General features: G+C 39.9%; 2 protein-coding genes across 7 annotated transcripts in view; one reads left to right on the plus strand and one right to left on the minus strand.

Annotated features, from left to right (window-relative positions):
• sema3fb (sema domain, immunoglobulin domain (Ig), short basic domain, secreted, (semaphorin) 3Fb) overlaps window positions 1–11153 on the plus strand; it is a 61221-nt gene extending 50068 nt beyond the window's left edge. For 2 of the 4 annotated variants that reach the window (XM_042407464.1, XM_042407466.1), the window contains 9 exons: window positions 2612–2681; window positions 2810–2954; window positions 3168–3390; window positions 4548–4636; window positions 4861–4902; window positions 5498–5655; window positions 6052–6134; window positions 6435–6568; window positions 8433–11153. In XM_042407464.1, coding sequence (XP_042263398.1) covers window positions 2612–2681; window positions 2810–2954; window positions 3168–3390; window positions 4548–4636; window positions 4861–4902; window positions 5498–5655; window positions 6052–6134; window positions 6435–6568; window positions 8433–8885 — 1397 coding nt within the window. In that variant the 3' untranslated portion in view covers window positions 8886–11153. The remainder of the gene's footprint in view (window positions 1–2611; window positions 2682–2809; window positions 2955–3167; window positions 3391–4547; window positions 4637–4860; window positions 4903–5497; window positions 5656–6051; window positions 6135–6434; window positions 6569–8432) is intronic. The other 2 variants (XM_042407465.1, XM_042407467.1) reach the window with 1 other exon arrangement.
• Window positions 11154–16661: 5508 nt separating this feature from the next.
• Window positions 16662–27690, minus strand: part of camkvb (CaM kinase-like vesicle-associated b) — a 42238-nt gene continuing 31209 nt past the window's right edge. For 2 of the 3 annotated variants that reach the window (XM_042406602.1, XM_042406601.1), the window contains exons 2-11: window positions 26863–26970; window positions 26594–26725; window positions 24547–24621; window positions 23672–23810; window positions 22673–22793; window positions 22476–22551; window positions 21468–21604; window positions 21202–21280; window positions 19730–19817; window positions 16662–19532 (exon numbers count right to left, since the gene is read on the minus strand). In XM_042406602.1, the coding sequence (XP_042262536.1) occupies window positions 19146–19532; window positions 19730–19817; window positions 21202–21280; window positions 21468–21604; window positions 22476–22551; window positions 22673–22793; window positions 23672–23810; window positions 24547–24621; window positions 26594–26725; window positions 26863–26957 (1329 nt within the window). In that variant the 5' untranslated portion in view covers window positions 26958–26970 and the 3' untranslated portion in view covers window positions 16662–19145. Of the gene's footprint in view, window positions 19533–19729; window positions 19818–21201; window positions 21281–21467; window positions 21605–22475; window positions 22552–22672; window positions 22794–23671; window positions 23811–24546; window positions 24622–26593; window positions 26726–26862; window positions 26971–27283; window positions 27344–27690 lie in introns of those variants that run through there. The other variant, XM_042406603.1, reaches the window with a different exon arrangement.

Below are 27690 nucleotides of genomic sequence, written 5' to 3' on the forward strand. Positions count from 1 at the left end.
AGCAAGAGAAAGGAGTCAGATAAAGAAAGGAGAAACACTCGGAGGAAGAGACCACAGATATAAAAAAACAAAAACAAAAAAACACAAAGGCTGATCAAGCAGAAAATTTCTTTTATGTGAAGAAATGGGAAATATGGCTGCTGAGATTTATATATATACATATATACTGTATATATATATATCTGTACACAGGCATAGGAAAGACTGTTGTGGAATCTGGATCCTTTCCTAGCTGTTATAAATACGCAAGATCCCCTGGAGCTAAGTCATCATGGCCCTGTCAGGACAGCTTTTATTGCAAATCACCTTACTTTTTTTCCATGTTTTCATGAAGCCTTGATCTGTTTTTAGCGATCATTTATGAGCTTTGTCTAGGATAGTTCTATCCTGGCCTCAGTGGTACCTTGTGTGCATATGCGCACACTTGCGTGTTCTTGCGTGCAAATCGCTCATTTCTGCAGTACAACAGCTGTATGTCATGACAAGGATCATCTGTTGTGTGACAGCCAGGACAGCCCGTAGTGCTGTGTCCATGCTAACCCATGACCGTTCCACTGCTCCAGCTGTGGCAGCTGTGGAAGATGGCATGGTGGTGGTGGTGTGTGTGTAAGGGTGTGACTTTGGGGAATCTGGAAGCTACTAAGAAATAAGGACAAAGTGCCTGCTATCTCTCAGCTTTATTCTTTTCTCCGGTGCTGAGCTCATGGCTCTAGTCCCTAGAGGAAGGCTTCACTGAACAGACTCTCTAATATGGACAGGATCAGAACCCAGCAGTTCAGATTCAAAGACAATGCACACCCCTTCCATGTATCATTCTATCTGCATAGCAGCCTGACAGCTAATTTCTCATGCTGGTCTATTTGGGACTGAGAGTGCATAAATCTGAATTGGTATACTTGCACATGATCAGCTCTCCTTCTGTTTCCACACTTTCTCAGTTCTAATAGTCATATTTTTAGCTTTTCACCTTCTGTGTCTTGCTTGTCAACTTTCTCACCGATAGCGTCTTTACTCTGCGGTCATTTCCCTGTGCACAACTAGGTTGGGAGCACATTTTCTGTTTCATGCCAAAGGTCCTCGTCCTATTGTAGGCATTGAATGTCCCTTGTATTTAGGTCAGGTACCCAACAGGAGAGAGACTTATCACCCATGACATGTTTAGCTCCTCTTTATTTGTTGCTGTGGACCTTTTCTCAGTATCAAAAGGATCATCTAAATCAGGCAGTGTCCAGTGTCAGAACTATAGGGCAGAGCATGTGAGCATTTGTGATTTAGAGACATCTGAAATTGGCTGAAGAATATGTGATACAGTTCTCCTTTGAGAGAGAAGAGACATTTCCTTTCCAAGTATAAGACATGAACTGTGGACACTGGAAAAGGAGAATCCCTGCACATCATGTTTAAATTTTCTGTCTCCTCAGAAGAGGTCTCAGGTGGCACAGCAATCACGTTGCTACAGTCTAGACTATAGAGAAAACCAGACTGTTTGGTTTCACAGCTTTACTGTTAAATATCATTGCTTTGTCCCTGGTGCTTAGATTGGATTGCTTCGTTTAGGTAGGTATGATGTCAAAGCATCTCAAGGCTCAGTGTCTATGTGTTATCTTGTCAATAAAGCCTTTAGCTAAGGTGTCCTTCCTGAGGCTGTCATTCAGTTCTTTTGCACAGTCAATTGTTGTGGTTTTAAAACTATTGTATTGCCTGTAGGAAGGCTGTCTGGATGCAAGAGATTCAATTTGTGGTCTAAGTTTCCCCTCTTATCCTTAATATTAGAGTATTACCTACTGTTAAACTTCCTTCAAGCTCTTCTGTCAGTCTGATTGATCGGTCATTCCATCACTTTGGTCCAAACTGAAATATCATATTGAATTGATTGACCATTGAATAGATTAACATTAAATTTTGTGCGGACACTAATGGTCTCCAGAGTTTTCCTCTAGCACCAACATAAGGTTCACATTTGTGGTTTTGAGGGAAAAGTCTCAACAACTATAGCTGTACTTTTTGTTGTGTGCTAATTAGCCTACTAAATGTTAGCATGCTAACTCACTAATATAAGATCTTTAACATGGTAAAAAATTGTACTATAATTATATTTATAATATTAAATCAGTAAACATCAGTATGTTAGCATTGATATTATGAGCATGTTAGCATACTGATATTAGCATTTAGCTCCAAGCACCACTGTCCTTAAGTGCAGCCTCACAGAGCTGCTTGCATGGCTGTAGACGTCTTGTTATGAATGACTGTGACCAAGGCAATGAGACTCCCACATTTAAACAAACACTTAATAAGCAGCACAGAAATTACCACATGATGCCTTGACTTTTATACTTTTGGTTCAGATATTTAGACAGAATCCCACTTTGCTCATAATCAAAATCAAGTAGTCAGAGGCATGTTTTTTCAACAAAGATGAAAGTTCATGTTTGTTAGTGCATCACTCCTTCCGGGTTGGTGTAGCCTAAAGGTCTCTCTCTGGCTAAGAGGGGTTGGATTGACTGAGAGCTGTGTAAATATTAGTAAAGAAGAGTGCTTGCTGTGGAGCGTGATGTTTCCTTCACCCGTTCTCTTTGCACTGATGTGATTTCTCTCTTTTCTCTTACAGGAGATGTTTACATACAGCCAACACAGGACACAAAAAACCCTGTTATATATGGAGTCTTTTCTGTCTCTGGGTTAGTGTTCTGTAACAGATTCTGTATATACACAACACCAAGATAAAATTTCCAAATTGGAGTATTTATGCTTTTTTCTCATTGAGTGAGATACATTTTCTTGACTTTCTTTTCTATTTGCTTCATAGCTCTGTGTTCAAAGGCTCAGCAGTTTGTGTCTACTCCATGGCCGACATCCGTATGGTCTTCAATGGACCCTTTGCCCACAAGGAGGGTCCCAATTACCAGTGGGTGGCCTACACTGGGAAGATCCCCTACCCTCGACCCGGCACGGTGAGTCTTACCCCTCACTGACCCTGCGCATGAATCCCACACCTACAACAGTGATTTTTCTCTGACTTAGACCTCAAATAGAAACCATCTGACCGATATACATCAACATAACCAAAACTCTTTATGTTTTTGCAAGACAGGCCCCCAAATACATTTTTTTCACGTGATTATGTCCATTTTTTCAGAGTGTTAATGCTTGTGTTTCTGTTTCAGTGCCCTGGAGGTACATTCACCCCCAACATGAAGTCCACTAAGGACTACCCAGATGAAGTGATTAACTTCATGAGGAATCACCCTGCCATGTATAATGCTGTGTACCCAGTACACAAGCGCCCCCTGGTGGTTCGGACCAACGTGGACTATGAGTTCACCACCATCACGGTGGACCAGGTGACAGCTGCAGACGGCAACTATGAAGTGCTCTTCCTAGGAACTGGTGAGTGTTTTTTACCTTTTATCTGGATTTCATTTGATAGAAATAAGGGAACGGGGCAAATCTCAAAGTTTTTTGGCTGTTTGTAAAATAATTTTTTGTAGCATTGTTAATCATTTCTTAGTGACTGTGGTGATAACATGTACATTAAGTCAATCTGAACCCCTGAACCCTTTTGATCAGAGTCAGAATGATGAGTGACAATGTCAGTGGGAAGTTGAATAATGGAGAAAAAAATCCCCCCGTGGAAATAAATCCCATGTAAGTGGAGGGATTGTCTCCCCTGTAATCATTTATCATTAAGAGAAAAGCATTCTTGCCTTTTGTGCTCAAGTGGAATTTTAACCAATCAAAGGGTTTGTACCTTGCTCTATTCACACGATGTAAACAACAGGAGATTTGTACCTGGGGGGCAGGGGTGGATCAACAGCGGGAGGGAGAGAAAAGAAACAGGGGGTAAGAAGAGGAGGAGAGGGAGGGGTGGTTGGGGTACAGTTAGGATATCCATCACCTTAATCTTGCCCAGTGGTGTAAGAGAGATTATCTATTTGTCTGCTTGCCTCAAAGCTTTAATAAGACCCCAGTATGACAGCAGCCACCGCACAGTATGCAGCCCTCACATGTTGCATATATGATGCCTCTTAACTGGCTCCTTTGTTCATCTGTGCATTACGGGAGGAGAGTAATGGGTTTGTGTGCGATGGCGGCCGCTGTGGAGGAATGTGTGTCCTTTCAGCTGCTGTCAGAGGCAGCCTTTCAGCCCTGCACTGAGACTCAATGCAGAAGTCATAATAAATCTCAGGTATCCTTCTCACAGGAATGCCTAACTCAATACAGAAATCAAACATGCCAGGGAATGTCTTATGGCATCCAAATGAATAGGTCTAAAGGAAGAAGGAAGCTGAGGATGACAGGAGAGGTTTGTCATGGTGGCAGCAGCGAGTACACTAAGTGGAACAGAGCCTCACGTCATTGAGAAGAGCTTAAACTCAAGAGAACCACGTGATAAAGGTGAAGAGAACAGTGGAGCCTGTTGATATGAGGATTATCCTTTGCTGGAAGTTGCTGAGAGAATAAAATGGGAATCCAAGGGGCTGTTGACAGAGGAAGGGTGTGAGGTTGCAGGTGTGTATCTGACAGGTCTGTGTTGTGCTCCACAGATAAGGGGACAGTTCAGAAAGTCATTGTTCTCCCCAGAGACGACCTGCAGACTGAGGAGCTGGTCCTGGAGGAGGTAGAGGTGTTCAAGGTGAGCATTTCTTTCTCACTCTCTCTTCCTCTACCGTACTTTATCTTACACTCCTTGCAATTCCATCTTTGTTCTTTATTTTGCTTGTCCTACACCTCCCCTTTTGTGATCATTTTCTTGTCCTTTCTTGTCTTCTTTCATTTGCTAATGCCTCTGTATATTGCAATTTAATCTACCTTAAAGATAACACACTGCATTCACAATATATTATTTTCTCTGTCAAGGTCCCTACTCCAATTACAACAATGAAGATCTCATCCAAAAGGGTAAGCATGTCTGTGCAGCTGATTTTCTCAACCTTTTACATAAAGAGAAATGTATGAATGATACAATTTGGAAATGTCACAAGCAGCATGTATATAGTTGTGTTTCCCTATTGCTTCCCTTCATAATTCATAGAATGCCTTTAAGTCTGGGGGAGACAATGAAGAGAGAAATATGGAAAAGACATTAAAGTTTAGTCTTGTCTTTCAAAGTGATTAAAATACTTGGCCTCCTCATGCTATGACATCATTCTACAGACAGAGAGTTAGTGTTACACACATCCTGCCAGACTGATGAATTTTAAACAGCCGATCATAAAATTTGAAGGTGCATGATGATAGCAACCTGATAGAGATGAGCTCAATATTCCCCCAGATGAACCAGAGCCTGCTGCTATTTCAGCACTGTACAGGACTAGAATTTACACTTATTTCATTACATCCTTCTGGTTTGGTGGAGTCTTTGGCTCATTTCAGTGCAGCTGTCCTAAAAAACCCACAGGTTGTTTTCTCCTTTATTGCATCCAAATCAAACCTAATTAAAGTGCTATCCAAAGTTATGTCTAACATCATTTTCCGTCCGCTTCTCCCTCAACAGCAACAGCTGTACGTGTCATCTGTGGTTGGGCTTACCCAGTTGGCTCTACACCGGTGTGATGTGTATGGTGAGGCCTGCGCTGACTGCTGTCTGGCCAGAGACCCTTACTGTGCCTGGGATGGCAAGTCCTGCTCCCGCTACTCCGCCTCGCAGAAGAGGTGAGCACCAACAGCGGTGATAGCATGAGTCACGCTAACTTAATAACTAACTTACTGACTCAATTGTTGTGTTGAATGATGCTCAAATTAGACTGCCTGGATGGCTGAATGGCTGTTAAAGGCCTCCTAATCTGTTTTTGACATTGCATTCATCACAGTCTTTGGGTAAACTGTGGTTAACACTACACTAATAAATTATATATTTGTGGTATTAAAAAAGTAACCAATGAATGATGTAAAATCACATAATGCAGGGACATAATAACATAATGGGATGTTGCTTTGTGGTTGGATCCAGTGGAATTTGATACATAAATGGCTTCATGTCTTGTTGAATGGCTTTGAATGGCTTGCGGTTGCTTTATTATTTTTTTCTCTCCTTATTCGGCAATACTGGTCTGACCCCTTTAGACGTAGCCGGAGGCAGGACGTCAAGTACGGGAACCCCATCCGCCAGTGCCGAGGCTTCAACTCCAACAGTAAGACTCATATTCCTTAAATCCCCTGAGTTCTGCTTCTATTGCTTCTATTTGTTTATTAATAAGCTCAGAAGGGTGGAAGTAATGATATGTCTCATTGTTGCAGCTAAAAAAAACGGTTCAAGGTGCTCATTGTTGTGGGCTGTAATGACTGTATTCTGGCAGTTTTATGGTAATCTGTGGAAGCTGTGTTGCCAAAAGGACTTTGATTTGCCACAACTGAGATTTTGGACCTAAGGAGCTCATGGTAATGAGTGTTTGGTTGCCATGGAAATCCCTTTCTCTCTCTCTGCCCTGCAGCCAATAAGAACACTCTGGAGATGGTGCAGTATGGGGTGGAGGGTAGCAGTACCTTCCTGGAGTGTCAGGCCCGCTCTCCACATGCTGTCATCAAATGGCATCTGCAGAGAGATAACAGCGACCGCAGGAAAGAGGTGAGCCGCCACATAGTGTATTTCTTAAAGTTTTTGGTTATACAAGCATATTGCATCTATGGGTAGTTAACTCAAATGCCTATTTATCCACTATAAAGTACAATATAAACTTCCTGAAGTAATGGATTGGCTTGAACTTTCCTGATCCTGACAAGATGAGCACTTCTACAGATGAACATGAAGAATTTGCCTTGGACATCTAGCCATATGGGGGTGGGGGCTACCTTACTGTCATCACAGTATTTCATTTCATTTTGTTACTTTGTTGTCATGGAGAGATGGAGATTTATAAGCAGTATGACACATTTGAAAAATTACTCCGGTGTAATTCTCTCAGATTATCTGTTAACATGATTAAGTGATTCAGGCTCTGATAGAATGATGCCTGATTTCTCACACAGACCTCCGACCGTCCTCATGCCCAAGGGAAGGACACATAAAGGAGAGCTGTGAAAAAGCCCTCTGCCATGATATATAACCCTGAGGCTCTAGTTAAAGTTTTATTGTGAAGCTATGTAGTGTGCTGCCTCCCTTTTATTGACTATTCTGTTGGATGGTCTGTATTCCCATAGGCAGAGCCGACTTTGCTGCTGCCTCGCACATCTGATTCTGAGCAAAAAAGCTGTCATCACCTTATCAGATTCATGGGTGTGGATATACAGAAAGAGATGGCATAATGGAGTTACATCAGTTACTGTTTGATGACATTTGAATTAATTATTTTTTTAAATAAAGGATATTAATCTACTTTAGAGACCAAGACAGGATGAAACAAATACTTTATTCGGATTCTGAACAATTACAAACAGCATCCGAATTCTTGCACTCATAAATATGTCACCTGATTGACACAATTTGCCTCACATCACACTACTTCTGCTCAGAGTTATAACTCAGTCAAATTGAAACTCAGAGATGTTATAAACTCTCTGCTAACCCACTCTTTATACAGTGGTGTCAGGATCTTCAGTGCCCATCAAGGGTAAAAGTCCATAAATCTGTCTAGAAATCAGAGAAAGACGGACTCCTTTTAACTTCTTGGCTCACATTGATCAGATTCAGACTTTTTCAAGAACATAGCTTTGTAGCTAAGGCAGCAAGAACTTTTCATGAAACAAATAGGCTATGTGCAAAAAATACAGAGCAGTAGATTGTTTTTGTTTGATGTTGATTCAGCGATGTTTCCAGATTGGTTGTGAAGTGGAGGATAAAGTTTGACTGATGTTGCACAGGTGTTATTTTTACCTCTTAAGACGATATTGAAGTCCAGCACTTTTAGCAACACTACATTCATCTCCTCTCATTATATACACAACCTCCAAAAGTAAAAAGAAAAATCATGCAATATGGCCCAATTCCATTCTGACTTGTATTTTCCCACAGTTAAAACCTTCTGCTCTATTTTCACCAATCATTTCCACATGCACCATTAACTTTTACACAGATTTTATTTAGGCTCAGTTTAGACTTACTTTTCCTTTCTATTGAATGTGTGGCTGAAGTGCAAATCAAGTTTTATTATTTCATTTGTTTAAAATATTGTGTTATGAATGTTATTTTGTATATTTTGTGGGCAGCTAAACTTATGGATATAAGTATGAGGAGTATAAAGGAGTATAAATGACAGCAGAAAATTACTGAACACAAAAAATAAAGCAGTATATATATATATATATATATATATATATATATATATATATATAACAGTATATAAAGCGGTATAAATATGACTATAGATACAAATACAGATATTTTTGTAAAATACATAATGATACAGATAGTGGCTTTGCATTACACCCCTAATACACAAGTTGTCACACAGGTTTTTCATGAGCTGTTTTTCTCCATTTGTTTGTAACTGCAGATGCGTTCTGATGGTCGGATTTTAAAGACAGAGCAAGGTCTTCTCCTGCGATCTCTGCAGCCCTCCGACTCTGGCATGTACCAGTGTACAGCCACGGAGAAGAACTTCAAACACACGCTTGTCAAGCTGCAGCTTGTGGTGCTGTCGAGCCGGGCTGTCAACAACGTGCTGGTGGAGGGTGGGGGAGGGCTGGTGCCGTCTTCTCTCCACTCCAGCAGCACCCAGTGGACCCCCAGCGCAGGCCAGTACAAGGACCTGCTGACCATCCTAAGCCAGCCAGAGATGAGCCTGATCAATCAGTACTGCCAGGACTACTGGCAGTTCGGAGACCCACTGCTGGGCGCCCTCAAGGCCAAAGACCTGAAGGAGCTCAAAGAGCAGAAGAAGCCCCGCAACCGTCGGCATCACGGGAAGGGGGAGGAGGAAGAGGAGCAGGAGGAGGTAGAGACATGAGGAGCCCAACTTTGTGTCTGAAACGCCCTCAACCATCCTTCCCCCCACCCCGTGAAAACTGGGAGAGACTCATTGAGAGTAGCAACATGAAAAAATCCACAAACCGGAAAAAAAAAAGCAAACTGAGAAAAAAAAGGCTTACAAACACAACCCCACATACATCCTCTCAAACAGTAAGATATATGATACACAGTATTTATTGTAGGTTGTATATAGTATCATTCTGTGGATTTCTTTGTACTTATAGAAAAAAAACATGCTCTTTGTGTATAGGTACCTTTGGGGCGAATATTATTGTTATTATTGATGTTGTTAATTTTATTGTTGCTGTTACTGTCATTACAAAACTCATCTGTCAACATCATATGACCTTGGCGACTGTTTGGAATGTGTTATCAGGCATGTAAGCTGTTAAGAGTGAGCTACGAGAAGCTCTCTGTTATGGGGAAATGAGTTGTTGATAAGGGGTGATGGGATCTCTGTTGTTTCTTGCTTGCTTTGACTCGATTGCCAGGACTCTTTTATTTCTGGACACTCCAGGAACACCTGTGACGCAACCTCCTCGTGGCTGCATGCGGACAGAGACTTTATACTGCAAGGGGACCATCGACATACTGTATGGTCCCAGTTAATGTGGGGAAACAGTACGTTCTCCATGGGAACCCAGACATACTGTACAGGATGTTCAAATATTCTCACTGTTGTAATTTGGCCTTTTAATAAGAAACTGGTCTCTTGCCCTTTTTAGCTTTTTCTTCTATTTCCTGCTTTATTGGAGGATTGATTGTAAAATAACGCAGCATCTTTGCTACTTCTCAGCCCAGATACGAATTATGATTATGGAAATTTGCTCAATTAAAGAAGGAAAAAGATGTTTTCTCAATTGTACTCTATTTTGAGTAACCTGCAGCTTCTCTTCCAAGTGGCCATGAACTCCAGTTTAAAAAAGAAACATAGATGAAAGGAGCAAGCATCAGATCAGTTTTTATGAAACATGATTGGAAATATAATGGTTGGGTTCTTTTCAAATGCAAATATCCTTTGAACTGAGAGTGTGGTGCAATAAAGGGTCAAGGTTTTGCACAATGGGCATTATTCTTTTACTTTCATGGGACATTGGCTGGGGCCAAATGTAACAAGCACACTTGGGCAAGCTATAGTGGACTTCTGTGAAAAACAAATCCAGTTTAAGATTGAAATTGGTGCCCGGTAATGTTAGCTCTGAGCACAAGACATCCTCTGTTCTTTCTTCCTCTGACATTCATTTGTGGTAAAAAAAATAATAAATATATACACAACAGAGCATTGTAACAATGTTGTGACACTAACCAAAATATTGGGAAGCTGGCTTTCATTGTGTGCATGAACCTGTATTTGTACTGTAATTCTGATAAGATACTGTGTGGTCGTTTTTTTCTGTTCTTCTGTTCTGTTCTTCATCTCTAGGAGTGTACATTGCAGTCTGAGAAACATTCTCAGTACAGCAAAATTGGTAGAACAAAGGCTTTAAAGATGTCCTAGCTCCAAACATACCCCTGTATAAAGCATGGTGCATCTTTTCGTGATCATAAATATAGATTTTGTCAGAGAATAAAGTCAACTTGCCTTGCTTCTGTGTATAGGTGGCAAGTAATATGGGAGACTGTCGTTTAAAGATGTAAACTAGTAGCATATTAGTTACACAGACAAAGTCAGTTTTATTTAATAGGAGGAGTGGGATAAAAATGGATGATGGTTCTATTGATTAGAATTTTATGCTCATTCTCTTGTACACAGTACTATTAAAAACAATAGTACAGTAACCGGTTCTCCAGGAAGTTACATGACAAAGAAAACATAGCAAGCCTTTAACACACCTTTTCTAGCTTGTATTCAGGCTCTGTAAAAGTCAGCTTGAATGCCTTTGCGAAGATGCATCTATAATTCATACAGGGGTAGCTGTATCTGCTCCTCAATTTGGGATTTGTCTGCATTCCCAGAATCAATCACAGCTCCTGATTGTCTCCTCCAAATGAGACCAGGGCTTATACAGCAAAAAAATGCAAAGAAAGGTTGTACAATTTGTTGGTATTTTTTAAAAATGTGTCTTTAGTTTTTGAGTGTTTTTGTTTGTTTTGTATTTTTTGCATCATCAGACTTTATGAAAAAAGAAAAAAACTAAATGCACAGAGGTGATGTTATTGTAATGACTTGTGTAAATTACTCTTATCTTCCCTTTCCATTGTTGTTGCTGACTAATAAATTAAAGCTCTATATTTTATAAGAATGGAATGCTCCCCCCCTTCATTGTGATTGGCTTGATACTGGATGTTTTCCATGTTCTGCCCAGAAACCCTCTGGATCCTTGGAATAAAGTTGTACCTGTTAAAGAGATATGTACGCACATTTGTATACAATATACACACTGCATTTGTGTTTATAATGGAAATATTGGAAGGTAAAACACCTTCAGTGAAAGAACACTGGAGGATATTTGCTCTCTGTTTCTACAGTATCTGAGTGGCTTTACCTCTGGGCCTAATAGATATGGATTATGGGAGTTCCTAATCCCCATCAGTTAATATGTTCAGATAAGCCTTGATCATTATTTAAAGGTTCATTAACTACGATTTTCAGTGTTCAATAGCGCTAAATAATCAGAGGATACCTGTGGGAGACCGATGGCAGACCAAGACCTGGGTTGTTAATCAATACTAATTTCTCAACATGTTGACCAGAGGCACATAGTTTTACATTTTAAAAATCACTTTAAATCCAAAAGTCTTCTGTGGCACAGTGCTCAGTGATGTAGTAGTGCAACAAGCAAATGTAGCAGTGTTATTATGCATCACGATGTATTCTTTCTTCATCAGACATAATTAACTAGTTTTAACCATTTATTTCTGTCCTTTATAGGTTACCTGAAATAGCCAGAGTCAATTGTAGTCAATAGGCCTTTTTCACAGAGGACATTTAGACATGTTACAGTAGGAATATAACAAGTGAAAATAATAAAATTAATGATGGCTGAATTTCATTGAGCTGCTTCAGTTTCAGGGTCCTGGTATTGTGCATTCTGGCTCAATGTCACACTGTCATGGCTTACTGGGACACTTGAACAGAGCCATCGTTAATGTTGTTAGTAACACCAGTTAGTTACCTAAGTTACCAAAATAAATCCAACCTGCTAATGTTAGATAAAGTGCAGAAGATGTCAGCCTGTTTCAAACAGACTGTATATCATCTGAAATAAACTGAAAATATAAACCTCTCTGGTGCTGTGTTTGAGTGTAATGAATAAGGTGCCTAAAGAACAAATATATAAAACATGAATTTTAAAAATGCATTTTGCATTCTTTTTTTCCAGTTTTCCTTCTAAGGATGGAAACAGTGCCGTAATTTCAGTGACGAACACAATATCTCAGTATACAACAACGGTTGAGTAACAGCTAAAGTTAGCATTAAGTCTAGACTGAGGATGAAGTTATATTGGCCCAGTAGGAATTGAACATTCTGCTTTCTGTGTGGTTTTCTAACTGGACTAGAAGACTGGACTAAGACTGAATTTTTTTTTTCACTTGAAGCATATTTCTTACACATAAATTCCAGTACTGGCACCTTCTCCTTCAGAGAAAAAAAGAGTCGTAAAAGTAAACCTATTTGCTTTTATGCTTCTGTGGCAGAAAAGAAAGTGATGCCACTAACTTCTGGGGACCCTGAAGGAAGTGACACACCTCATGGGGAACCTACTCTCTTCCCATGGCTTCACGGATCTGGAGTCGCCAGACATGAGGTCTGCAGTTGTCATCTCTTACTTAAAGTACTGGATCTTTTAAAGGAGGCAGTCCACCATTGTGTGACCTTCAGAGAACTTGAAGGCCAGAAATACAGTGTAGAAATGTTGCAAGTCTTGGGTCATAAAGTCATTGTCTGCCAAAATGAAGGCTGTTAATGGACTGCTATTGTTATTCTGCAGTCATCTATTGTGCAATATTTCATGAATCTCAACACTTTCAAGATTCCTTTCATGCTATAATTAATCAGATTGAATGGTTGATGAGAGTACTGCATGTGCAGACAAGACTCCCTCAAGCACACGAGGGGAAGAGGCTGTTGTCAGGTCAGAGCAGCATGATTTAGTCAAGCCCATCAGGGTTTCTTGCACATCATAAAAGTCTTGATGGCAGAGTTGACCCCTGATCAGCCCAACAGTGACTCACATTCTCCCATAACAATCTAGGTCAGGAGCAAAATGGCAGAGAATAAGAAGAAGAGAGGGAGACAGGGATAAAAAATAATTTGGGAAGAGAACAGGAGAGGTTCACGGGAAGTACAATATGTAAGATAAACCTCATCCCAGCAGTGTATCCAGTTCTCAGAGTTTAGGACATAGAACATCTTTATGTTGTTATCATGAATAGAATATCTTCAAGGGCGGTATATTGTGTTATTATGTACATATGCAGTGAATCTGTCTGACAAGGAAACATCACTCTTCCGTTGTTCACCATCTTAGGGGCTCAACGTTGCTCCAAAAAGGCTTTTGTTATTCTATATTTTCCATATTTTCACCAAATCCCATGAAAAGGCAAAAACCAACAATGTATTACTCTGTCTCTCAATACTAACCAACTTCTCCATCCTCTCACTCAGTCATTTGTTCCCACTGAAGATGAAAATCGAGATTCTCTCAGTAAACACAGTGTCAGTAGACTGGCTGATACAGGCCACCGGTCCTGATGGTTGCAGGTAATTATGATAATTTCTCAAAATGAATGTAGGCTAATGGTTTATTGATGCTAAAATGCGACACATGGAACCTTTGAGCAAGAATATTTGACCAGTATAGAATGCAATAACAAACTGGGATATAAATAAATAACAAGGAATAAATGTTTCCTGAACTCTCAGACCAACACAGATAGTTCATAATTCATGCAAGTTAAAAACATAATAAGAAAACCAGAGGAAGCAATGATGCAAAACATGTTGCATGCTTGTTTTTACCTGCATGAATTATGAATAAAAACAGACCAAAGTGCAGATGACATTTATTCCTTTGTTGGATGTGTTTTTCTTTGTACTTGACTGCAAACTCACAGATAAGTGCGCAGTGTACACTTGTTTGGGGATCGGAATACGCTTTACATGTAACGTGTACATATGTCACAAAGGCAGTCCATCCTACAAAAAGAACTTCATCTGTTCAATCTTGCCCCGATGACACTTTTTTAAAACGTGGAGATGTCTGGACCTTTTCACCCCGACATGAGTTTGTTTGAGGACAAGGCAGACAACAGTCAGATGGTTTGGAAAACCATCACAGGGCATTCCAGGCATCAGATGACATCTAGGCTTTAGAGAACTTTTCTTTCCTCCCCACAGACAGAGCTCTGTTCCCTCCACTTATCTGATCCGTACAAATGAACTGCGGGGCAGACAAGAGTTTGACAGTCGTGAATAGAGGACACCGACATTCAGGGTCAGCCTCTCTCACAGTGGCTGTTATAATGAAATCTGTGTCATCATCCATCAAAGCAGATGTAGGACCAAACACATCAAATCCAGCCACCTCTGTGTCTGAATCAGAAACTGGATTGAAACCAAGATGGTGAGCCACATTTTGGAAATTCAAAACTACCCACAACAAAGGCTGACCCATCAGAATCTGACCAGACATTTCTGTGCAACATTCTTCAAGACACAACGGAGACGTATTACTGAAGGGCATTATCTCCACAGTGGCGTATCACATGACATGATGCCAAGCAACGACATCACTAACATCATTCAGTTCACATGCAGAATCCTGCTCCGTCTTATCGCTGAGTGTGATCTGGTGCTCGGTGGCTCAGAGGCAGTCATGGCATTCAGTGGGTATCTGCTCCCTCTCTGTCACAGTGAGAGCTGTCAGACACTTACTGCATTGTTGAAGCAGAGAGACTCAGAAGTCAGATAGTGAGAGGCAGAAGTTTGGCATGCCATGAAACTGGTTCTTTGTTCACAAGCATCCTTCTGAAGACCTACAGCCTTGGCCAGTGTTAAAAACTAAGGTCAGTTCAAGAAATGATGAGATGACATTAATTTAATGCCTCAGCCTAGGATTGTTCACAAACTAGGTTAAATAGTTCAAGGTAAGAATGTGACTGGATGCTTTATTTTATGAATAACACCCTATCCTGGCCTTGACAAACTCCCAGGGCTCATATTGTCAGACTTTCTCATGCAACAACCATATGGAGTCGAGACTCGGGGAAAGTGTGGTATTACCATTGGCCATTGGTACCTTTCAACGGAAAGCAGAGAAACAAAGGCAGCAATACTGCTCCCTGCTGGTTCTATGCAGTCACAACAATAGTCCTGTTTACAGCTGCATTGCATGTTGTTAACCAGCAGATGGCAGGATGCAAACGTGTACTGGACTGTTGATTTACAGTAGAATGTCCAGTCCTGTCTATTGTAAATAAATCATCACAGAACCTCCATTTTAAAATGAACAAAACATACAGGCTCATAAGTATGAAATTTGGACAGTTTGTACTATGACGTTTTATTGATATATTGATATATTGCTATTATTGATATATATATTGACATAAACTTGAGTAAAATCTGCTTTCTAGTATTCCAAATTATATTGTTTCTTCTAGATTATTTAAGAATATTAGTCTTCCAAGACTTCACATCACAAACTAGTCTCACGATACAAAACCAAAGTACTACAGGTTGCTTATGACATCGATGTGCGTGTTTTGACATATTTTATACTGTTGGGGCTATGGTCACTAACAGCAATATTATAGATTTATATCTGTGAGATCTCAGTGATATGCAATAAGATGAGGCAGAGATGTTGTGATAGATTACTTGTTAACTCCTGCATGTCAATAAATCAATGTTACACACCACACCCATTCATCACTATCACAATTCTTTGCTTAGAGTTTTGTCATCGGTTTGAATCTGAAGCCCGATAAAGTAATCGGAAAGATGGAAACATCAATAATGCTGTATGGAAGTTCTTATTACAAGCAGAACTGCAGAGGGCCTGATAAGTAGATTTGTTCTTGCTTACTGTGCTTTAGTATTTCTGTATTGATCGCACTACATACTGTAACTCAATCCACAGTGTATAGTAACTATTTGAGCTGCTATTTTAGCTGAGTTGGCATTTAAGTTTTCCCAGAGAATGTAATATTTTATAAGTCCTTGTGAAAATCTCTTTTCCTCTCGGCAAGGACGGGCTGTGATCAATCGTCTTTTCATCTCAACATTGCTGGTTAGGAGAAACAGAAAACTGATACTTTTCTCACCCTACCACTCTTAATGAAGTCATCCAATGACACAGAGACAGAGTTAGCATCCCCCTGAGCCCTACTGACTGTATGGATGGCTGCATATGATTGTACAGAGGGCATGAAAAAGAGAGAGGCTCCCAAGAGGGAGCCTATTTAAACCCCAGAAGGCCTAGAAAGACTGCTCTCCGCATTATTATTCCGAGGCGATGCAATTCAAGTATCCTAGAAAGTGTCACCAAATGGCACTGCTGGGATTTTTCGAACACAAGTTCACACCCCACCAGGATGGGTGCTAAGCTTGTGCTAATTGAGATCATGTAACACAGATGCTCTCCTCCGGGTTAGGGGGAAAGCATAGTGCGATGACGCAGGCTCTTTCCCACATTTTCTCTAAATAATCCTGCAAATGTTCAATAGAGCCATCGTCGCTTTGAAAGATGCTACACATCGGTTGTCCACTGACTGTCTACTTAGAAGAGAAATGAGAGAGAATCACAGATGAGTAAACAGATGAATTAAATTTTATTACCATCAAAGTCATCAACTCAGTCAAGGAGTACGGTACAGAGCTCACAAATGCAAGACAGGACCTACAGGTGACCACTGGTCCTGGCAAACATCACATCTACAAATACACCTGTAAGTGCATGGCAAAATGAACAGACATAGAATACTAAATACAGTGAGAAATGTATTGGAAAAAAGCATTGCTTTAAACTGTGTAACAGTATTTAAACAGTTTTTATTTGCCATCTAAACAAAGAGAACGGACTACATGAAATAATCTATTCACATAAAAAGTCTCTGATATTCTTCTTATTAAGCCTCTTGTTAAAATCTAAATATTTATCTTAGACAATGTAAGAAATGATAGTGGTATAATCTGAATGATTGGTGTGCCTACCAATCTACATTAGGACAAATTAAAAGGAGATACATGTATAAATAAAAGACTCTGCAACAACAAAGTCAAACTTCAGATTCTACAGATAATAAATGTGATAAATTTTCTCCAGAGCAGTAGCCCCTTTTTAACTGAAATGCACATTTCCATTTAAATAATGTGCACGGTAAATTCTCTTGACAACAGGTTGGGTAAAGTCAGACAAGTCATCTAATAATTATATTGACAATATGGCTGCTGTCTTTATGTGACCAGGGAATGGAAACCCGTAATTCAGTGTGTGTTAGCACAGGAAATCAGGCCCCCCCCCACACACACACACACTTATCTGACAGCAGCCATGTGATAATTAAGTGGCCCTGATGGGCCTGACAGCTGGCAAGGACTATAGACTTCTACTTACAGGTACATGGACTGTATCGAAAGGACACCAAGAATCACAGTTTCTGCAGCCAGTCAAATATTGCTCAATTTCCTCTACAGTGATTACAGAGAACTCCTTCTGTAGCACATTATTAATGCTCAAGGGGACCAGTGACAAGAAATGATAGATTGTTATTACTGTTCATCAAGTATGAGCTGAAAACTCTATGGAATAAACAAATGACTGAAACATTTGAAAAACAAAGAGATGTGGAAATAAAAAATATATAAATAAATACTAAATAAAGTAGATCAGAAATGTCATATGTTTCATACTTTTTTTTTTCAGTACAACACAGGTCAACAAAGCTGAGTTGGTGAAGGTGGCCCTAGTTACCACTAAGTCAAAATGATACACGTCTTCCCTTGAAAGCCGCATGTGGTCAGTTAATGCAAATTTTTGTTTTACAGTTACAACCAAATATTAAGACATATGTGGCATTAGAGTCAATATGCTAATGCAGTGTACAGAATCAAATCAAACTAGATACAGGTAGACTGAGATCTAGCAAAAAATCATTTCTGTCACATGATGGATAAAGATGTCATGAAGTCTGCTAAAAAAGAAAAGCTACAAATTAATTTGGATGCATAGAACTGCTATGTAATGAAGACTGTGGGTTTTTTTTTTTTACATAACTTACATTTACAGCAGGGGCGCAAAATGAACAGTAGTAACAGACAGCATAATGTATAGTGTGCTTTTGAAAAGAACATTAACCTCAACATGCCCTGTGGCAAGAGGCGAGAGTGTTGTGGCCTACAATAATACAGAGTTGGCAGTAGCGCATCTTTATCCACCAAGTGGCTGTAAATGTGAAATGAACAGCAAAAAGTGAGAATGCATGCTGTTTTGGCTACTTCTACAAAGGTCTCTATGTACAGAATCTTTACACTTACAGCTATGAGGTTCTTTCCTGAGCAGGAAGTTAGCAAAGGAACATAGTGTTTGTGTGTGTGCTTATGTGTGAAGCTGCCTAGTTCAAAATACAGTACTGGGCATAAAAACTGCCAGTCACCAATCTCAGCGTTGTTTAACATACAATAACTAGTTAGTGTAGACAATAACAGATAACAGAGATAGCCATATTTCCCCTGTAACAGGAATATATGTCATCTTCTCCAACTTCAGGAGGACCAGTACTTACTGAATATTACAGTAAATGGTCAAAATTTCAGAGGCAAAACTTTTCTTCTGATTTTAAGAACAAATACTGTAATTGCAAGACTGGCAGTGAGTAGTTCCCCAAGTTGGCTCATTAAAAAGGAATCAAAGCTGTTTTCAGCGCAATTATGTCTTCCTGTTTTCTCTTATCACTGAGAGACGAATCAAAAAGAAGACTTTAGCTATAAGCCACAGCTTGACAGCAAATCTGTTTTGCCCCTAAAACTCAAGTGTGCAGAGATGGGTGTGGTTTATATAATCTGACATAAAACACCAGAGGGTCAGTGAAAAAAGATACGATACATGTAAAAAGAAAGCCAATGCAACGCGGCACTCAGGAAAGGTAACGTTAGCACACAGCCTCCATGAGATGATACTAATGCTGCAAGTGAGAGAGAAGCAGAGTCAGTGTCACCATGCTAGCAGCTAATGTACAGTGTGCAGGGGTTGGTGGGGACTGCAGATGTCACAGCAGCGAGGGTAGGGGTGGTCTAACCCTGCTCATCCCCAGCCTCAGCTCCTGCATGGAGAGCAGCTGAGGCGTCTCCATTGCAACGTGATGTGGGCTCAGCCTCCTGCGGCGCCGGGCTTGGCTGCTGTGGCTCCACGGCTGAGGCTGCCACCCCATCTCCGGCCTCTGGTGCTGGTTGGCTTATTTCCGATCCCGCAGGGAGCTCTGTGACCGCAGCAGGTTCTCCCTCAGGTGCTCCCTCAGGCGCTCCCTCAGGTGCAGCAGCAGATGAAGGTGCAGAGGGGTTGGCAGCAGCCTGGGGAGCTGCAGGGTCTGCTGGGGCGCCGGCTGCAGGGCTGGTTGCCCTTGAATTACTCTGCTCAGGTGCTCTCAGTCTCTTCATGATGGTGGTGACCCGCACAGCTTTCTGTGGGAGGAGGAAGAACAATCCAATCTCAAATAGATTCTATAATCTGAAACTTTCTCAGAGAACATAAAGTCTCATCGAACGGCCTCAACTCACAGTTATACAATACTGCATTACTATACCTCCTTGCTCAAGGAGTGTACAACTACTATCGAACTTTGTAAAGGAGAGTTTCCTGAGAGAACTAAAGGGCTTACCTTCCATTTAGCTCTGGCAAAGTTCTTCTCTATTTGTGCACAAACATTTTCTTTGATGTTCTTATCTGAAGCTGCACCACCAGAGATCCTGTTGTCCAAAAAAGGGAAAAAAACACAACTTCACAACAGAGATTTATGCATCCCGCTATCTTTGGATGCCACTGGCTGCTACACACAGTATTACTCAATTTGTTTTTCATTCTATTGGCTGGCAAAAGGACTTTGCAAGGACTGTGTAAACTTTGAGGATTACTCTGATTCTGATTTCTCAGCTTGGGCATTTTCTTCTAGTTTTGCCATTATGACAATCGACTGGGTGCAAAACTTGTAATTTGCTAGAGGTGCCTCTGTCCAATACACACAAATAAGTAAACAAGTCCTTTCAACACAAAAATACATACACATAATAAAACAACTGCAACTGAACAACTACCACAACAAGTAAGAGATAATGCACATGAGGTGTCTCTATCTAAGAAAAAAAATAAGATATAAGTAGACCACAAGGGTGTTCCTCTACTCAATCATTTATTTCTGTATTGGGGCACTCCAAAGTACATTATTGTGCTCATACCAATGCCACTTATGAAGAAAACAAAAAAGCACTGTGAGACTGTATTAAGGTACAAGGTGCTGTGAGCAAAATGTTAAAGTCAGCATGCTAACACTAGCTAACACACTGACAAGGAAAATGTTAATCGGCTTATGTTTCAGATTGTATATTGCTTCGGACAAAAAACGCCTGCCAAATGATTTGTTTACAAATGTTTTTTTCATTAGTTAATATTTTCTAATTAGCACCAAATGTAATGTAAATGTTCAGCTGAGACTGATGGAAATGTGATTAGGTCAACAGGTATTGGACAACATGAAATTTTGACCTGATGAGGTGGCGCAACATGAAACTTCAAGGGATCACTCAAGTTATTACAGTTCGCCCAGTGAAGAATATGAATGTCTGTACCAAATTCCATCCACTAGTTGTGGAGACATTTCAGTTGGAACAACAAAAAATCTCAACTTGCCTGTAGAGCTAGAGGAAAAGCCAGGGTTATCACTAAAGTCACTGGGATACATCTTCTGGGAACCATGAATATCTGCACCAAATGTTGTGCAAGTCCATTCAGTATTTGTTGAGATATTTAACACATCATCATCCCAGGTCACTCGCATGGCTAAGAACTGTGTTAAATTCATTTTGGGCAATGTGGCGAGTAGCTTTGGTTTAAGTGTCGATTCAGTAAAGCATCAATATTGTTGCTAGAGTAACTTGCAGTCTAATCAGCACCCATTAAGAACAATGATTAACCTGTTAAAGTGAATTATGATGTTTCCCAATACAATTTTAAGTAACATGTCAAACAGGGAAGAAGGTCTGCTCTATAATGCAGTCTCTCTGATCATGTTAATACATTCTGATAACACTGCTGCGATTTAAATGGTCTGCACAATATCAAAGCTGTGCCGCCTACCATTCATGGTTTATAGCCTCCTGGGCTGTCAGTCTCTGGTCTTGATCCACCTCCATCAGACGCGCAACCAGACTCTTAGCTGTCAGAGAAAAATCACACAGATGAAACTTTGAAAAAGGGTTTATTCTCCTGATAGATGGGAACATAAATATGACGTGTTTGAACACTCCAGAGGTAAGAAAAGAGAAACTCTCTTGAATTTGAAATGTTTACCCAGTAAGCTGTCATTATGTTCCCTTACAGTGTTAACTTTATCCTAAAATTACCTGAATCAGAGATCTCGTCCCAGTATGGAGAGTCAAACTCATAATCGCCTGCCAGGATCTTTCGGAACAGGTTCTTGTCATGGTTTTCATAATCATCGTCATCAGTTTCATCGTAGAAAGGAGGGTTGCCTGACAGCCTGAAGTAGCAAAGAAAAAAAGCATCAGAAGTAAAAAAAAAAAAAAAAAAAAAAGTGATAGATATAACATCATTACCAATGTCAGTGAGTCTGACGATGTCATCACAAATGATTCAATATGCCACCTGTGACTTCAATGAGGTGTAACGCTTTCAAAATATTCTAATTAAAGGCCAGATGCTGGTCAACAGGTGCTGGATGTTTTATGGAAGGGCCATGAAGAAAGACACTGAACTCCTCCAAGTTCATTGATTTTAAGCCCCCTTGAATAAGAGCATCAGCCAAAAGCTTCACAATACCTTGTTGAAATGACGAAAATGCATCTCTGGACTGAGTTTTCAGCTATTTGCTGTGACAATGCTTTAAAGATATTGTTCGATACTTTGGAAAATACACTCATTCGCTTTCTTCCTGAGAGTTTGATGAGAAGAGCGATACCACTCTCAGATCTGTCCGTTAAATATGAAGCTAGCAGCAGCCCCTGCTTAGAATGTTATCACTCGATTGAATGAGTGTTATCAGGAGTTGTCAGCCTCATAGATATGGGTTAGAAGGAGCCTACAGCACCTAGCAGTAGGTTCAGAAGGGTGTTATGATCCATTGGTAAGATTAGGATCAGGTTAGGTTGACCCTAAGACCCCGAGACTACAGTTCGAGACCGTTTGCCTCCTTCGGGACATTTTTACTGCATTTTACTGCCATTTAACCTGACGTTTTTACTGCATTTTATATCTGCCATCGTTTTCTCAAAATAATGTCAAACATTGCTGAAATGTCATATTTGACTAATGTATGACTGAATATGAGCAAACCCCCTATCTTATGGTAAGATTAGTAACCTTCTGTCTGCATGTTTTATATCACAACTTACAGTATGTACATGATGACACCTGTAGCCCAGCAGTCCACAGGCCTGCCATATCGCTGTCTGCCAACCACCTCTGGAGCTGCAGAAGACGACAAAAACTTGATAAAAATCTCTGCACACAAGCTGCTACATCATATTCTCCACTGAACCGCTCGTTTGACAATGTCTTATTTGCCACTTGGTAAATTTTATATTCTCACCCAGATACTCTGGTGTCCCACAGGGGTCTTTGATTAGTCCATTCTCCAGCTTGGCAAGATGAAAGTCACTGATGACTATTTTAGAGTGCTTCAGGCGGTTGTAGTAAACCAAGTTCTCCAGCTATGGAAAATGACATATTACAATGACAACAGTAAATGTAATATTGATCTTTAAGGTCTTTCATTGTTGTCCTTAATATTCAAGTGAAAGTTTCAGAGTTTGAATTTCAGTGGAGAGATCATTTTATGACAGAAACAATGAAATGACTCCAAAACAGCTACAATTTTAATTATCCAGTCCATGTTGAAATGAATCAAATGAGAGACATTCATTTAATTTTGCCATTTTATTATTATTGGACTAAAGCTAAATGCTTCAACTAAGTTTGAAATCCATTTAAGAGATACATTTCCAAAGCCAGCAATCTTACAGGGAGACTTCAGAGGTATTGAGATGGAGAAGCTGATCCAGGTTTTTATATAAGTAATTGTTACATATTAATTTAAATATAGGACACAGAAGGCAGCCAAATATTCTGTAACCATTACATTAGGCAAGACACACAGAGACAGTCTGTGTGTGTCTGGCCTAATGTAATGAATTTCAAAAGATAAGTGGCATTTTAACTGAAATTTGCTCATCATTTTGTACATCACAAATGGCTAAACCCTCTTTTGGAATTAAATGAGTTGCTCACATTTTTGCTTTTGATATGTCACCACTTGAAATTTGACTAAAATGTCAGTAAGTGTATAGAGAGCACCTTTTTCCCTAGTGCTCGTTAATGTGTTGGAGCTGCATAGAAAATGTGCATTGTAAATTAGATTTTATGCTTTTCTGACAGTTTCAGTTGCTTTAGTCAAAGTATACTTCTTAAATAATCTCACATCAGTGGAGATGCTCTTTGAGATAACATTATGGAAGTCATTATTTTTTGAATAATAAATTGATAGATATGACAACACAGCTCTATAGGACGTTTGAAAATCCTGTGTTACCTTAAGGTTTCTGTGAACGATACGCAGGGAGTGGAGGTAGGCGACAGCCTCCAACACCTGACGCACCACATTGCTGGTATCTCGCTCTGAGTAGTAGCCTTGGTCCAGAATCCAGTCAAACACTTCTCTGCCTGTTGCACTGTGGAAGAACAAAAGGGCATCATACGTTGCATGTTCATGGTTTGTACTTAAGAATGTGATGACGACACAGGGTTTTTACAAGAAGTTTGTCTGCTGTCTTTGCTGGTTTAAATGTCTAAAAGATGAAAATGTGGTGGCCAGGTGAGTCAGTTCCATAAGATGAACCATGGAACTGCGATATTATCAGTTTAAATCTGACTGTGAACCTTTCTGTTATCCTTCCTCCTGCTGCACTCTACTGTCAACTATTCAGGCAAAGGCAAAAAAAAGAAGTCTTAATTGTAATTTTACATTGTATATGTTGTATATATATGTTAAAATGTTAATTAAATCCTTCCAAGAATAAAATCTGCCTCACCTGTTTAAGGGAAATGGTTTTAATTATTTCCCCATGGATGTTTCTTTTGCGTTTGATCATTTCCTTTGAAACCGGAATTCCTAAACCAACAAATCAAGTGTCCTCGAAGGACGAGTATCATACATTTAGCATATCTATGGAAATGCATCAAATTCCCCAAGAACACATGCCGATGAGAATGGAGCAGCTAGCAAGCAATCATATCTGAATACCAAATGAGTGGAGTTCAGAGCTGTTCTCATATCTGCAGGGCCTCAGGCTACAACAGCTCATTCCCCACGAGTGTATAATCAACACATAGAGTTCAGCTTGCCCGAGCGACCGCAAAGACAAGCAGAAAGCCTTTTCCCCCGGCTAATAAGACATCTGAACTCACAGTTCAAGGAAGAGGAAGTACTCTTTTTTGGTCTCAAAGACGTCCACCAGCTGGAGAATATTGGGATGCTTCACCCTGATGAGATGTGTCATAAAGCACAAAATTGAGCGAGACACAGAGAGAGAGAATGATGTCAGGAGTTATATAGAAGGTGACATTTGCATCATTCATTCAGTTGGAGGAGTAATGTAAAGGGTTAGGGTTAATGCTCATGAATAACACACCACAGTAGTCATAGAAGCCAAGATAAGAAGCAGCCATGAAGAAAGCAACATGAAACTTCACAACATAATCAATTAAGTTTACGTCTCAACATAAGCTCTGGATGTTTAACTGGCCATCCATAGATAAGCAGATTTATGTAATCTAATGCATCCATGTGGGCATAAAGAAAACCATGCAGAAGCATGGTACTGAGGAGCTGACCAAGCTTTGACAACCACAGCACCAGCTGGGAAACTTCATGGTGAATTTGGTCTGTAAAGCTACAATATTTGCAAAGTGAACAGTGAAAGTAGGCTACCGGATGTTGAGCTTGCCTACCAATTTCACGGGAAGATAACAAAATGCTCCTGTTGCCTTTGTGATGGTTCTTACTTTTTTGTAGTGAATTTGGAACAGGGTCAAAAAAAACTGAAGCTGTGTCTGAAATTGTTTCCTTGTTCATTCAGTTACCAGTGACAACACAGGTGTTGTGTTTAATAACTATAAATCACATGTCTGTTACATGTAATTTCTGTAATAGCAGAGGCGAAGTGTTGCATTGTGGGATTTTTTGAAAAAAGTTGAGCCTGTCCTTTAGACAATTTACGTTATATTGTGAGTATCTCTAATTGAGTAATATCAGTAAAAATAATATATAAAATTTCATATAAAAACATCAAATTACCTGGTTAAAGAGTCTTGAAATTACATCGACAGCCTCTTCATTATTACAAAAATCTATGAATATGCAAATATTGTTCATTAGAGATGTTTAATCGATGGACACAAGATTCCTCCTACTTCAAGGAAAAATCTGTGTATTTGCAGTGGAGGTTCCACGTTCCCACATCACACTTGTGTAAGCTACATACTGGATGCGGATCATGACTGACTCCAAGTTAGTTGTGATGTCACAAAATCATCCTTGTACATTCACATATTAAACTCAGATTTAAGGTGAGTTCAGAGAAACTTTCTTCAGCAGATGAATTATGGCCTTCTAGTGTTAAACTCTGCATAGTGAAGCTCCAGTGAAATAACAAGACAAAAAAACATATTTTTGATTGGAGGGGGACTTTAAATCAGTGGTATTAGCAGTAGTATCAAAAACTATCGGTACAAGTGACAAATGCAGGATTCTTTAGTATTAACATTATAAAATGAATGAAGATTCATACTTGAATGAATACCTCTCTCCTTTCATAAAGCCTATATTGAAGCATTTTATATTTCAAGAGTGCATGCGGTGTTTTGCCAGCATTATTCACAGCCTTTCACAATGTAAATAAGCAGCCTCACCATAAACTGTTTCATTATTCACTCAAACACGCCACTGATGATTAGACCATGAAAAATGTGAGCATCATCATCCCCATTATTGAGGTGTCTAAAGTGTAATTTTCACAAGAATATGACTCCATGTTTTGAAAGGCTTCTTAGAAAGAAATCACACCTTCATCTTCATCTTGCTTCAGTGCTTTGCCTGCTGTCAGCAACAAATTGTCTGATAAGGCCCAGGTTATGCTAATGTGGGTTTTACTGGAAAGTTAGATAATCACAGAGAAGCTGAGAAAAATAGCTCAGATAAACAAGACTGTGTGTGATCACTCAGCAAAATGAGTTCTGCTTGACTTTTTGTTTTAAAGAGAGCGCTGAGATCTGTTCTCTTTTGTTTTCCTTTTCAGAAATTGATGTTGTCTATGAAATCAGCGTTTAAGAAGATAAAGAAAGGAAAACAAAGAAACAAACTAAAGACTCATCACAAAACTAGTCATGCAGCATTTAACGCAGAAATCTGGACTCCTAAGAACATTAACCACAATGAATAAATGAAGCAACTCACATCTTTAAGATGAGGATCTCATTTTTTGCGGCCTTGCGGACCTTCCTTCCATCCTTTTTCAGGAACTTTTTACATGTGTACATTTTCATTGTAGTTTTGTCCTTGGCCCTGAATATCTCACAGAACTCCTCCCTGAAATGAAGCATTTCAGAGTTATAAACATGGCACCTTCTCACAGATTATAATTGATTCTCAAGAAAAGTTATAAAGCATCATTTAAAAGTCTATAGATGGTGTTTGGCTCTTCAAGCAGCTTTTGAAATACTCACGATTTAACAATTTGACCCAGGTCATATTTGTCTGTCACATCCGAAGGATTGTTGTAATCCTTCTTTTCCCCGATTGTTAAACAGCCAAATGGCATGGCCACTCCTGACCTGTGGTAGGAAAAAAGAAGGAGAGACAGGAAGAGGGAGGGAGAGAATGAGATGAATTAGCAGACAGAGATAATATTTTCCATTGATCTCTTAGGGTGTTATGTAATAGTGTCCCACCTAGCTGATTATTTCTCTTCAATTTGGACCCACACTGTGCCATCATATTACACTGGATGATGACTTGGCAAGAATATAGCCCTCCCTCAGTCATAAAGAATTACTCCAGTAATGCTGAGAAAGCCTTTCAAAAATGTGAGAGCTAAAAATCCACCAGAGGCAGTATCAATGCAGCGGATTGTTTCATTTAACTTACTGTAACAGAGCCTTTCATGATCCTGCATTAATAAAGGGTCATAGAAGGGATGTATGAGGATCTGCTGCACAGGCTCAGCTTTTTGTTATGATTAGCTAGAGGGATAGATCTGTACTGGAGCACAAGTCTGGACTGAATATAGTGCTTTTCTGAGGGTTGAAAGTTGCAAACCATATGGGTCAGAGAGCAGAAGGAGCCACTGCTAATATGATCTGAGTCCAGTGAGCTGCCTGCAGCAACAAGTGAAGCATTTCCAATCAAGAAAAGGAGCCAGCAATTATAGGCAGAGCACTCCAAGACTCCGAGAGGAATTAAAGTACTTTATGAGCTCTGCATCAACACCTTAATTGCGCTGCAGCCTCTCTGTGCTTCTTTCTAACAGCATGGAGGGAAATCTGAGACCAGCC

The sequence above is a fragment of the Thunnus maccoyii genome, chromosome 3, assembly GCF_910596095.1.
Source record: "Thunnus maccoyii chromosome 3, fThuMac1.1, whole genome shotgun sequence".
NCBI classification, from domain to species: domain Eukaryota; kingdom Metazoa; phylum Chordata; class Actinopteri; order Scombriformes; family Scombridae; genus Thunnus; species Thunnus maccoyii.